At 45.4% G+C, this 13393-nt stretch overlaps 1 protein-coding gene across 4 annotated transcripts in view; it reads right to left on the bottom strand.

Moving 5' to 3' along the window:
• The window catches only part of LOC142574355 (uncharacterized), a 135625-nt gene that overhangs the window by 111856 nt on the left and 10376 nt on the right, over positions 1–13393 (bottom strand). For 2 of the 4 annotated variants that reach the window (XR_012826509.1, XM_075683461.1), the window contains exon 2: positions 3284–3331. The exons of the other annotated variants lie outside the window; for them this stretch is intronic. Coding sequence is in view for 1 of the 2 variants with exons in the window: in XM_075683461.1 (XP_075539576.1) it covers position 3284 (1 nt within the window). In the remaining variant the exon portion in view is untranslated. The remainder of the gene's footprint in view (positions 1–3283; positions 3332–13393) is intronic. 4 annotated transcript variants of the gene reach the window in all.

Here is a 13393-nt window from a genome sequence, read left to right on the forward strand (position 1 = left end):
TGTGCGGTTCCTTCGCCCTCTCGCTCCCGGTCTCTCTCCAACTTCACCTACGCTATATCCCTGGAGGTCCGCTCGGGTCGCCACCTCGACCAACCGCACTCAACTATGTCGCAAGACCAGCGGACCAATACCACGACATCCACCTTGCCTACTCCTGCGAGAACCCCTTCTTGGACTATATATATATATATATATATATATATATATATATATGTAAATATATATATATATAATACTGTATGGTAATGCAAGGGGTAGTTCCTTGCTGTTTGTGGACGGAGCTGGTTACCTGAGGCCAAGAACATGCCGGAACAAATATTTTCCACAGAATGGGGCATGTGTGCTCGGCAAAAATAATAAAAAAACACGGCACATCTTAATGTATTGCCAAGGGACGTCTACCTGTAGCGGTACCTGTTGGGTGTGCTTACCTCCCACCCGCCGTGGTTGCTCAGTGGCTATGGTGTTGGGCTGCTGAGCACGAGGTCGCGGGATCGAATCCCGGCCACGGCGGCCGCATTTCGATGGGGGCGAAATGCGAAAACACCCGTGTGCTTAGATTTAGGCGCACGTTAACGAACCCCAGGTGGTCAAAATTTCCGGAGTCCTCCACTACGGCGTGCCTCATAATCAGAAAGTGGTTTTGGCACGTAAAACCCCAAATATTATTATTATTGCTTACCTCCCAGAAGCGTTGTGATTCGAAGAACATGGAAATATTAAGTGGTCAGCAGCCGAGACACATAAGAGATGATTAGAGTATTGGTGGATGTAAAGCAGGGAAGATATTCATAAAACCGGAGCTATTACAAATGTAGCTAAAGGTGCAGAATAGTAACGGAAGCTTTGAATACGAAAGTTAACATCTATTTCAGATAGGCAAAATGTTACATATCGATAGATTTAATAAAACCTGATTAGGTCAAGCAGACTATTTGACTGTTTCACCACACCTCGTTCAAAGGAGATACCATAAACATAATCATGATCATCTACTCCGTTATATCGAGGCTGTTATCGTTGGCATACGCAACTCGCTGATGACACGAAGTTTGAAGGGATGAGGACGAATGCGATGTTTTCATATGACGTGGTCTACGATAGAATTCCTGCATTGAAGTGGCTCTTTTTGATGTTGTGTAGCAAGATAGTGTTTATTACGCATTTTCGCACGCGTTTAAGACAAATGAGGCATGTGGCAAAATTGCTTAAAGGAAATGATGACCTCGTCAACGTAAGAGTGGTATGTATGCTGCATTGCGTTAAGTAACATGTTCAATATTCTCTCGAACATGCCAGGTGCATTACACCGTCCCAAGTGCATGACGCTGCATCAGTTGAAACACCCTGGATTGTCGAAGTGGTACTTGGGAGACAAGATTCTGTCATTACGGTCTATCAGTAGCCTGATCGTAATGGTAATGAAAGAAATAACGTTTTCTTTAGTACCATGCCAAGAGTGCCCGCAGACTGGAAAAACGAGTGGACATTCTTGAGAGCGATACCATTGAAACGGCGATAGATAACACGAACGTGAAGACAGCCTTCTTTATTTTGAACGTCACTGTGCGGAAGGCTCCAGCTGAGGTGAGGCTGGATGACGTCCCCAGCAAAGCGTATCTTCAAGGTGTCATCGTTGCTATAGCAATATATGAACTCTCCAGGCGCATTTCTGCCGTCGCCGTCGCATTGAGGTTTCATATAAAGTCAAGGGGCCATGAAAACGTCGTCGCACATCACATGTTATATGCGCTAGTGAAAGCATGCGAGGGTGAGCCGGCGAAGGCGGCTCAATCTCGCGTGTGCATGCGAGCTATGCGGGCTGGAAGCGCACCCCTTTCTGTAGCGTTTGAGGCATGGGGGCGAGGCAAGAGAGTGAGGTCGTTCTTCTGTGGCGGCTGCTGGTTAGGTGCGGCCATGCGAGCGTCTATCTTGAAAGCGATCTGCGACGTGGCCAAAGTGCGCGCCAGCGCAGGCCTCATCTTCAAAGCACAATCTCGGCAATTAAATATGTCCTAAACTGCGAAAACTATGGGGGTTGGTATGGGGTCGCCAAGAAGAACAACTGTTTAAACTGCGTGAAGCCGAGTTTAGTTCACTTTTTATTTTATCTGCTTTTGCGCTTTTTTACTTTCATTTTTCCTTTCATTCGCTTCTAACCTGCTATACCTCCTATTGTATGGGCTTCCCTCACACTTAGTGTTTTTCGCAATGAGGGGCTCAAAAATGTCGCGTACCTAATCGTCTCTCGAGTCAAAGTTCTCCTACAGCCACAGTGACAACCCACCTTCTGTTTGCCTAAGCAACGACTTTGTAGACGTGTGCGGCCCGGACGTCATCTATGAATGTAATTTTGTCGAAATGTGTTTTCGCGCGTAAGTATTCGTGTCGAAGCGGCACAATAATTGCATGCACAATAACTTATAATTTAGTTATTCTATGCACGCATGCTGATAGATGCCACTGTTTTTCGAGTGCCTAAGGTTGAAGAAATTTTTTCAATTCGGTTGCATGATCGCGCGCGCCCTTTGCCTCGGCCATTTCTATCGGTGGTGAAAGTTCGAGCGCCGACGATGAAAACAGCCGAAGGAGTGAAAGAAGGCTGTTCGCTTTACAAAGACAACTTTGGCGCCACTGCCAAAAACCAATGCACAATGGCAGGCAAAATGGCATTAACAACGCTGCGCCATGTTTGGAGCGCACCAGTGACGTATCGACCCTCTTAAGGAGGAACTTAAGTACTTACAACGTGAGGCCAAGGAACTATAGGCTGTCAGGGTGCCAATTTATTCCTTTGTGACATATGTCGTTACATGCATCTTATTGCTTAAAACGTTCATTGTGGTTAATTTCCAGACTAGTTTAGTAGATCAAATGGACTAAGCTGCACTTCCACACGAACGCCGCAAGCGACCTTGATTACGTCACCCCTGATTAAGTATGCAGCAAAGTATATAACTACCTGAAGATGTCGCATCAACGCTAATTGGAGAAAATAAGTTTTTCAGTGCAGCGAGAAACGCGGTGGTGATGCTGAGACACGTGGAATTGGGAATAATAGTATTAAGTTGTTGATAGGCCGACATTTACTTTCAATGTCGACACGTAGAGCGACATTTCCATAGCCGATGCCTGGAAGTTTAGCACAATATTCATATCAAACAAAATAATTTGGGAACATTTCTCATGCAAAAATTCTTGCATTGTTAAAAAGAAGTCATTGGAAGTAATGCTATAGCACAATAAAACCAGTAACACTTTTACGATCGTGACGAAAACTTACTCTTTCGTACGGCCAAACTGATTCCCAGCGCGGAAAATTTTCAGGTACCTGCAATATATAGAACGCACTACACCATCGTACAGACGTCAAGCCGCTCTCACACTCCACGCAACAATTGGAGAAGGATACCTTTATAAGTTACAATATGTATTTTTACAAAGTCTCTGCGAATGCAGAGAAGTACGAAAGAAGTTCACTTCTATAAATATCGCGAATCGCGGTGGCCAACAGCGTATATGTTGTTTGGCATTTAGGCGCCAATAGATATCGAATATGGAGAGAACACAATGAACAATACTGGCTGGGCCGAACAACCGCATCACCAAGAATGCAGCATGATATAGGCGCGAAATCACGTAAATGCGTGTGTACTAGGTAGAGAAAAATATATGCGACAGTCGTGGAATATGTTATGCGATATGGAGCGCCATTTTATTCGCAAGCGCAAAAAATATCATGGCGTGTTAACGCTCTAAACTCACTTATTCAGATAGTCATTAGGTACCAGCGGCTTCTTAAGCTCCGCCAAATTTCCTGAAGTATGCTACAATCACTTGAATGGTGCATCACCCTTACCCAACGACACCAACATGGTGACATGACAACAACGGTGGCACGACAATGAACAATAAATCACTTACACCAAATATCTACCTTTCTGAGTAGAGCATTAGCCGTGTTTGCATGTTTGCTTTCAGTGTCACTGTGGACAGTGGCATGGTTTTACGAAACTCTCACAGGTATAACTGAATCCCCGGGCTTCAGTGCTTTTGAACGGATCCGTGGTTCTCCTATACACAATACATTAACCCGTTTGGCCCCGGTGCTATCAAATGAGGTTTCGGAAAAGATTGCATAAGAATAATCAAGAGAGAGAGTAAAGGATGTATAGAAAGGCAGGGAGGTTAACCAGAGGCAGTCCCGGTTGGCTACCTTGCACGGGGGAAGAGTGCAGGGACTACGCCAGCTTCGTTTCAAAAGCTTATCTACTTATAACAATATTCAGAATTATTATAAGTAGATAAGCTTTTGACACGAAGCTGGCATAGTCCCAAGGCAAGTGCCAGAAGTGTAGCTCGAATTAGGCAACGAAAGGATTGTTCAGCCGAAAAAAAAAGTTGCAGTTTCACCCGAAAGGCGAAGCGTCGATTGCGATAGCAAATGATTCAACAACTATATGAAGTAAGGATAGTTGCTTTATGGGCCGTATAAACTTGCAAGCATAGGCATGCTGAATAAATTAACAAACATTGTGCCAAGCCCGCAGAAGCAAACATGAACACATCTAATTCAATGACCGCGGAAACTTGCTGTTAAAACGGTGCAATGAGTAAACGCGGCAGAAGCAGCGAGCGAATTGACCTTCGTACTGCCGTTTGGATCAACGCGAACTAAGCCGCAGAAAACACAGCGCAGCGCGGACTCAGTACCAGTCGCAGATGTCTTTCAAGATACAGCAGCCCAGCCGAATGTGCACGGCTGCACGATCCGACGCTGCAGCGCACGCCCGCACCCTAATTTCCCTCCGGAGCCTTGAACATAACGGAAGACGGTGCCGCAGTGCGTGAATGAGCCGCGATCGCTGGCTCACCCTCGCACGTTTTCGCTCACTCGTACAACCGCCTACAACTTGCGGAGACGACTTCATTGCCTGTCGACTTTATGCGGAACCTCACGGGGACGTCGACGGCAGAAATACGCCTGCAGTGTCCACATAATTGCTGCCGGCATAGTATGAAACTATGTAAATGAATAGCTGCAGTGACTTTTTGCACACTGTCGGTGCTATAAAATGTGGCTGTGTGGCTTGATAACTTATGTAACAATGCGAATATGTTAAATGGCAGCTGCAGTATAAGAAAAATACGAGCAAGATGCATTTTTCAGCTCATATAACACACGACTTTACGAAATTAAGATGACGACACCGTGACTCAGTGGTTCCTAAAAGACAGATTGGGTGTATTCAGTCTGTTTTATTCGATATGTTTTCCGAAGCGTTTTGCAGAAGCATAATGAAATACGCCTGCAGTGTCCACATAATTGCTGTCGGCATAGTATGAAGCTATGTACATGAATAGCTGCAGTGACTTTTTGCACACTGTCGGTGGTATAAAATGTGGCTGTGTGGCTTGATAACTTATGTAACAATGCGAATATGTTAAATGGCAGCTGAAGTAGAAAAAAAATACGAGCAAGATGCATTTTGCAGCTCATATAACACACGACTTTACGAAATTAAGATGACGACACCGTGACTCAGTGGTTCCTAAAAGACAGATTGGTTGTATTCAGTCTGTTTTATTCGATATGTTTTCCGAAGCGTTTTGTAGAAGCATAATGCGCATTTCTGTTGTTTTGAAGCATGGGTATCTGTTTGGCTCTGTTCCTTTAGCAGAAAATTTCATGTAACCACATAGAACATTCAGGTGTATAGATATTATTAACCGACAAAAGCAAGGAAGACTGGCATAACTCTTCCGCAAAATCTGCTCTCTTTAAGAAAGACGAAGTTGCAGACCGCTAGGTGGGTGCTCTGCCTGTCAACATCAATCACCCAACGTGCACGGCCACTGAGAACAGGTCTCAGCACTAGCCATAAGTCACCAGTCAATGTTCTCATTTCATAACGATACATTTCTTTGTGTTAACATTTATACAGCCAACATACCCTTTAGCGGAGAAAGAGACCGACTTTCTGAGTCCTAGCAACTTAACAGTAAAAACGCTCTACTTTTTTCTAAGGATGCATTACTTGTGCGCTCTCAACATTCGAGCCCTGGTTTCATTGGACCCTCCCCCGCCCACCGTACCCATAAATTTTCTTAAAATTGGCGATATCTTATTTTTTATTTTAGTATCACGCTTCTCACAGCTCTAACCTTTAGAAAAGTAGAAGGACATTGATGCGTCTGATTGCTTCGAGACACACAAGCACTGGGGTACAAACATTCGTCGAGTGAAGTACACCGCAAGTGAGGGAGCTGATAGTTCTTCACTAGCGATGTGCGCTATGCAGTGAAAGCGGTGCTCTGAAATATCAGGTGCTGTGGTGCCTCGCACCAACCGCAAAAGGCAAAGGATAGACTGGCCACACATTATCTGTACAAATGTTCGCATATGTTCACACAGCCACCCCTTAACTTGAGTAGCTCTGATCGAGCGCGACTAGGCAAGCCTTGACTGCGAACACGGGGCAGGAACGTTCCATCGGCGACGCGTTCCTTTAGATGCTGTTTGCGTAGGTGTCGACGAATCCGCAGACGAGCGTCATCAAGCTTCCAAAGACATAATACACCTCCAAACAGCAACTCCTGGCTATATGGCGCGATCACCGTGTTCATTACCTTGTTTGCTGTATCGCCCGTGGGGGGGGGGGGGAAGGAGAGGGGGTGCTACGACATAGATATTGTCACGTAGTAGTCACGTTGAAGAAAACGGCAAAGCTGGGAGTGATAAAACTGGCGTTTTATTGGGACAACTTGTGCCCTCAAAAACAGGCTACACTCAAAGAACGGCGACAGCGGCGAACACAGTCGGCGATTGACGAAAATCTGATCAGCTGGAAAAGCGCGTCAGCTTTATACATGAGCCATCCAACATTCCAGAGTAATCGCTGGTGTCCGCGGGTGTCCCAGAAAGTTCTAGACAATTCTCCTCGCACATGCAATCAGATAACACAAGCTTGGGTAACAACAGATGGCCGAGGGAACAATCTATAACATTAGAGAATCTTCCCATACACTCGGGCGTGTCCCGCGCTGAGCGATTGCATTTGTTAGACAGTGAATAGCGGTCGTCCGAAGAAGATAACAACAAAAACAAGTATACGTGTTAATGGGGTCTTAGAAGAAGCTGCAATTCACACTTTTGATATGCTCCAGGTAATTTCAAAAAGGCCCTCAGACCATCGGAGCCTTATTTTATTCGCAACACTCTATAAACAGCTCTTTAATATTGATAGAAAACTGCCAAACTGGTTTTCCCAAGAAAGGCACTGCAAATCACGCATTCAGCATCGTGAACTACTTCATATCTTTATACTGAATCCAAGGGCTGTGTAATCGAACTTCACTTTGAAGGTTCTCTCATAACGTATATGCACCTAAAGACGTTGATGCATCTGATCTATTGCGTCGACCACATTTGTCAATGTAGCATTCGCAGTAATGTGGGTCAGTTCGATATATTCGGACCATATAAACTTATCAGTGAGCAATGCTACAAAAACATAGGAAAAGGATAAAACACTTCTCATTGACGCTTGGAATATTTCAAAATGTATATACTGGTTTACTACAAGCTTAGCTCCGAACGTAAGTTCCGTGTCCACCGATATGTTAAATAATGTTTGTCTTGCGCTCCTCAAAAAACACTCGATTAGGTTTCTGAGGGATGTATATTATAAACATTGTAAAGCACTCTGAAATTTTGCAATTCGAATTGATCACAGGCGCTCTTGCGCTTAAACCGTAATATAACGCAATGTCTTCTGGGCGATTTTGTAAGTATTTATGAACGATAAGAGTGTGCAGCGGTGGCGTAGAGGTAGAACATCCGCCTCGCGTGCAAGAGGACTGTGGTACGAATCCCGGTGCCGCGCAATCTTCGACCCCATTAAAAAAGAAAAAAAATCGGCGTATTGATAAAATTGCATAAACAGGCTTGGAGTGTGGCCTGAACCCGGTGACCAGAACAGGTTATGCACTCCCTCACCAGAGCAGGAATGGCCACCCTGCGGCAGTACTTGGCCACAACCTCCCAAATGAATGTAACAATGAAACCCCGGCCCTCAGTCCCCAGCAGCTGCGAAGCAACTTACCACGGTGGTGGTCAGACATGCGACGCAGCAGAGGGTGCTAAGAATCTCTGGTTGCGGACAGGCCGCCATTGGAGTCTGAACCTGGCAACGTTTAACGTTAGAACGTTATCTAGTGAGGCGAGTCTAGCAGTGCTATTAGAGGAATAAAAGAGCTGTAAATGCGATATAATAGGGCTCAGTGAAGTTCGGAGGACGAAAGAAGCATATACAGTGCTGAAAAGCGGGCACGTCCTGTGCTACCGGGGCTTAGCGGCGAGACTAGAACTAGGAGTCGGATTCCTGATTAATAGGATATAGCTGGTAACATACAGGAATCATATAGCATCAACGAGTGGGTGGCAGGCCTCCTTGTGAAATTTAATAAGAGGTACAAATTGAAGGTCGTACAGGTCGACGCCCCTACATCCAGTCATGATGACCAGGAAGTCGAAAGCTTCTATGAAGGTGTGGAATCGTCGCTGTGGAAAGTCAAAACAAAATACACTATACTGATGGACGACTTCAATGCACAGTAGGCAAGAAGCAGGCTGGAGACAAGTCAGTAGGCGAATATGGCATACGCTCTAGGAATAGCAGGGGAGAGTTATTAGCAGAGTTTGCAGAACAGAAAATTATCCGGATAATGAATACCTTCTTCCGCAAGTGGAATAGCCGAAAGTGGACGTGGAGGAGCCCGAATGGCGAGACTAGAAATGAAACAGATTTTTTACTCTGCTCTAACTCTGGCATCATACAAGATGTGGACGTGTTCGGCAAGGTGCGCTGCAGTGACCACAGGATTGTAAGAACACGAATTACCCTAGACTTGAGGAGGGAACGGAAGAAACTGGTAAATAAGAAGCCGATCAATGAGTTAGCGGTAAGAGGGAAAATAGAGGAAGTCCGTATCAAGCTACAGAACAGGTATTCGGCTTTAACTCAGGAAGAGGACCTTAGTGTTGAAACAACGAACGACAATCTTATGGGCATCATTAAGGATTGTGCAATAGAAGTCGGTGGCAACTCCGTTAGACAGGATACCAGTAAGCTATGGTAGGAGACGAAAGATCTGATAAAGAAACGCCAAGGTATGAAAGCCTCTAACCATACAGCTAGAATAGAACTGCCAGAACTTTCTAAGTTAATCAACAGCGTAAGACAGCTGAGAAAAGGAAATATAATATGGACAGAATTGAACATGCTCTCAGGAACGGAGGAAGCCTGAAAGCAGTGAAGAAGAAACTAGGAATAGGCAAGAACCAGAAGTATGCGTTAAGATGCAAAGCCTGCAATATCATAGCTAATATGGATGAAATCGTTCAAGTGGCTGAGGGGTTTTATAGAGATCTATACAGTACCAGCGGCACCCAGAACGATGATGGAAGAGAGAATAGTCAAGAGGCATTTGAAATACCACAAGTAACGCCGGAAGAAGTAAAGCAAGCCTTGGAAGTTATGCAACAGGGGAAGGCAGCTGGGGAGGATTAGGTAACAGCATATTTGTTCAAGGATAGTGGCCAGATTGTTCTAGAAAAAGTGGCCGCCCTGTATACGCAATGCCTCATGACTTCAAGCGTACTGGAATCTTGAAAGACTGCTAACATATTCCTAATCCATCAGAAAGGGGACGCCAATGACTTGAAAAATTATACACTGATCAGCTTACTGTCCATTGCCAACAAAGTATTTATTAAGGTAATTGCAAATACAGTCAGGAACACCTTAGACTTCCGTCAACCAAAGGACCGGGCAGGATTCCGTAAAGTCTACTCAACCATACACCGTATTCACACTGTCACTCAGGTGATAGAGAAACGTGCGGAATATAGACAACCCTTATATATAGAATTCATTGATTACGAGAAAGCATTTAATTCAGTCGAAACCTCAGCTGTCATTGAGGCATTACGGAATCAGGGTGTAGACGAGCCGTATGTAAAAATAATGAATGATATCTATAGCGGCTCCACAGCCACCGTAGTGCTCCGTAAATAAAGCAAACAAATCCGAATAAAGAAAGGCGCCAGGCAGGGAGATACCATCTCTCATATGCTAATCACAGCGTGTTTACAGGAGGTATTCAGAGACCTGGATTGGGAAGAATTGGGGATAAGAGTTAATGCAGAATACCGTAGTAACTTGCGATTCGCTGATGATATTGCCTTGCCTAGTAACTGAAGGGACAAACTGCAATGCTGGCTACTGACCCGGAGACGCAAAGTATAAGGGTGGCTCTAAAAATTAATCTGCGGAAAACTGAAGTAATGTTTAACAATCTCGGAAGAGAACAGTTTACAATAGGTAGCGAGGCACTGGAAGTGGTGAGGGGAATACATCTACTTTGGACAGGTAATGACTGCAGATCCAGATCATGAGACTGAAGTAATCAGAAGAATAAGAATGGGCTGGGGTGCGTTTGGCAGGCATTCTCAGATCATGAACAGCAGGTTGCCATTATCCCTCAAGAGTAAATTGTATAAAAGCTGTGTCTTACCAGTACTCACGTACGGGGCAGAAACCTGGAGGCTTACGAAAACGGTTTTACTTAAACTGAGGACGACGCAACGAGCTATGGAAAGAAGAATCATGGGTGCAACGTTAAGGGATAAGAAAAGAGCAGATTGGGTTAGGTGACAAACGCGAGGTAATGAAATCATAGTTGAAATCAAGAATAAGAAATGGGCATGGGCAGGACATGTAATGAGGAGCGAAGATAACCGATGGTCATTAAGAGTTACGGAATTGATTCCAAGGGAAGAGAAGCGTAGCTGGAGGCGGCAGTAAGTTAGGTGGACGGATGAGATTAAGTTTGCAGGGATGACATGGCCACAATTAGTACATGGCAGGGGTAGTTGGAGAAGTATGGGAGAGGCCTCTGCCCTACAGTGGGCGTAACTAGGCTGCTGCTGATGATGATGATAAGGATGATGATGATCTTGTTGTTGATGATAATGATGATGAACGAGCAGGAAGTCTATAAGACATGCAGGCGCGTACAAAAATGAAGAAGTGGACTGCATTTCAATTTAAAATCATCCTACTTTTCTGATAGTTCTGGCAGGATGAGCGCAACACTTGTAGCCTCTCTTCCGCTCTTTTTGTCATAAATCAAGCGCTCGTACGTCTTGTCCATGCGTTTTACAGGTTTTCCTATTACAAGAGAGAGAGAGAGAGAGAAAGAGAAAGGTAAAGGAAAGACAGGGAAGTTAACCAGAGATTATGTCCGGTTGGCTACCCTGCACTGGGGAAGTCAAAGGTATGCGATAGGTGAGAGAGAGAAGGATAAAAGAACTACACACACACACACACACGTAAACACCAACTGTTTCTGTGTGCACTGTCACGAAGCCCACAAAGGCGTTCTTAGTGTTATGCAGTGTCACTGTACAATCTTACATCACACAGTGTAGTCACAATTTTTCAGAAAGTCCAGTGTCATTTAGATAGTGCAGCAGCGCCTTCATAGGGGATCGCGCTGATTTGCGCGTAGGCCAGTTTCCGAAGATCTGGTTTTCTGCCATTGGATACTTGTCCAGTTTTTCTAGGGTGGCTCAGAGGACTGCTCTTTGCGGGTTGAAACGAGAGCACTGAAAAATAAGTTGAGCGATTCTTTAATTGCACCCGCAGAAGTCACAAAGTGTGCGGTCGGCCATTCCTTTAAGAAAAGAGTACGCCATTTGAAAACGCTACTCCAAGCCATAGACGGGCTACAAAGGTGCAGTCAAGTCGTGGAAGCTTGGGTAGAATACGGAGCTGTAAATTATGGTCCAGTGTATGAAGGCGTGCACTTGTCAAATCGGATGAATTCCATGTAACAGTACGGAAAGTTTTTTTCGCTGCGTCAGCTATCGAAAGAAGAATGGCAACGCAGTTGACGCCGTCATTGGCAGATAGGGCAGCTTCATCTGCTCGATCATTGTCTGTATGCCACAGTGATTAGGCAACCACTGGTATATTATACCGTGTCCTTCGTCAACTATGCGATGGTGGACTTCTCTAATCTCTGCGACGAGCTGCTCAGGTGATCCGTGGCGCAGTGCAGAGAGTACACTCTGTAGGGCTGCCTTGGAATCACAGAACACTATGCATGGGGTGGTTCTTCCTGAATGAAATGAAGAGCCGCACGCAGGGCTATAAGTTCAGCAGCTGTCGTTGATGATACATGGGATGTCTTTAGCTGCATTTTGATGAATCTTGTTTGTATAACTACAGCAGCAGCTGAACTTGCAGAGGTGACTGAGCCACCGATGTAAACGTGTACATGTGCACCTGATGTTAAAGTTCTAATGTGGCCTGCTTTAAGGCAAAGGACGGCCTGTTAGCCTTCTTCGTGATTGCTGGGCTGCTGAGGCGTATTTCAGGTCTGTGCAGGCACCATAAAGGTGAGGATGGTCTTGCTGCAGGCATGTACTTGGATGGCAACGAGGTGCGATTGGCAACAATTATATGACTGAAAGCTGCGTGTGGCCTTTCTTCGGGTATAGCGGCAAGATGGTGAGAAGGTAGTCGGGCAACGTGCCGAATATGCGCCCTGAGAGCGTCGTTTGCCACGTACGTTGATATTGGGTGATCTCTAGCTATGACAATCGTTGCCGCTGTAGACACACACCTCGGAAGACCGAGACATGTCCTTAGGGCTTCAGCTTGTAGTCCCTGGAATACTGGCAGGCTTGTTTTGCTGGTGTTACCAAGCACAGGGAGGCTGTATCTCGCGAAACCAAGGAAAAAAGCGTTATAAAGCTGCAGCACTGGCCACACCGATTTGCCCCATCACTCTTCGCCGATAAACTTGAGGAGATGTATTATTGACATTAACCTCTTCTTCGGGTATCAAACGTGCGGGCTCTATGATAGGTAGCGGTCGATAATTACCCTTAAAAGCGGCGTTTCCGTGTATTTGCAACTGCTTGCCCATTGACACTTACAAAGTCACACTTTACTGCCTTCGGACTGAATGTAAGAAGGCAGCATTTCTCTGAAGATAGCTCTAAGTTCGATTTTGGCGAGTACAGTGATCTTAAGGCAGCTGCCTTTTGTAGCCGTGCTCGTACCTGCAGTCGTGTGCAGGTACGAGCACTGCAGATGACATCGGCCTAGACTGATACTTGAACTGTGTTGGGCAAGCATCTCACTAGGCCAACGAGCACTAGGTTGAATAGGGTCGGGCTCAACACTCCGCCTTGCGGTACTCCGCGGCACTTTTGGTGTTTAGTCGTGGCGCCTTCCTCGGTCATCACGAAGAAATTCCTGTCGGTCAAATACCTGCACAGCAACTGAAAAGTGCAACCACCTATTCTGGCTTCAATCAG

Source organism: Dermacentor variabilis, chromosome 3, assembly GCF_050947875.1.
Source record: "Dermacentor variabilis isolate Ectoservices chromosome 3, ASM5094787v1, whole genome shotgun sequence".
NCBI classification, from domain to species: domain Eukaryota; kingdom Metazoa; phylum Arthropoda; class Arachnida; order Ixodida; family Ixodidae; genus Dermacentor; species Dermacentor variabilis.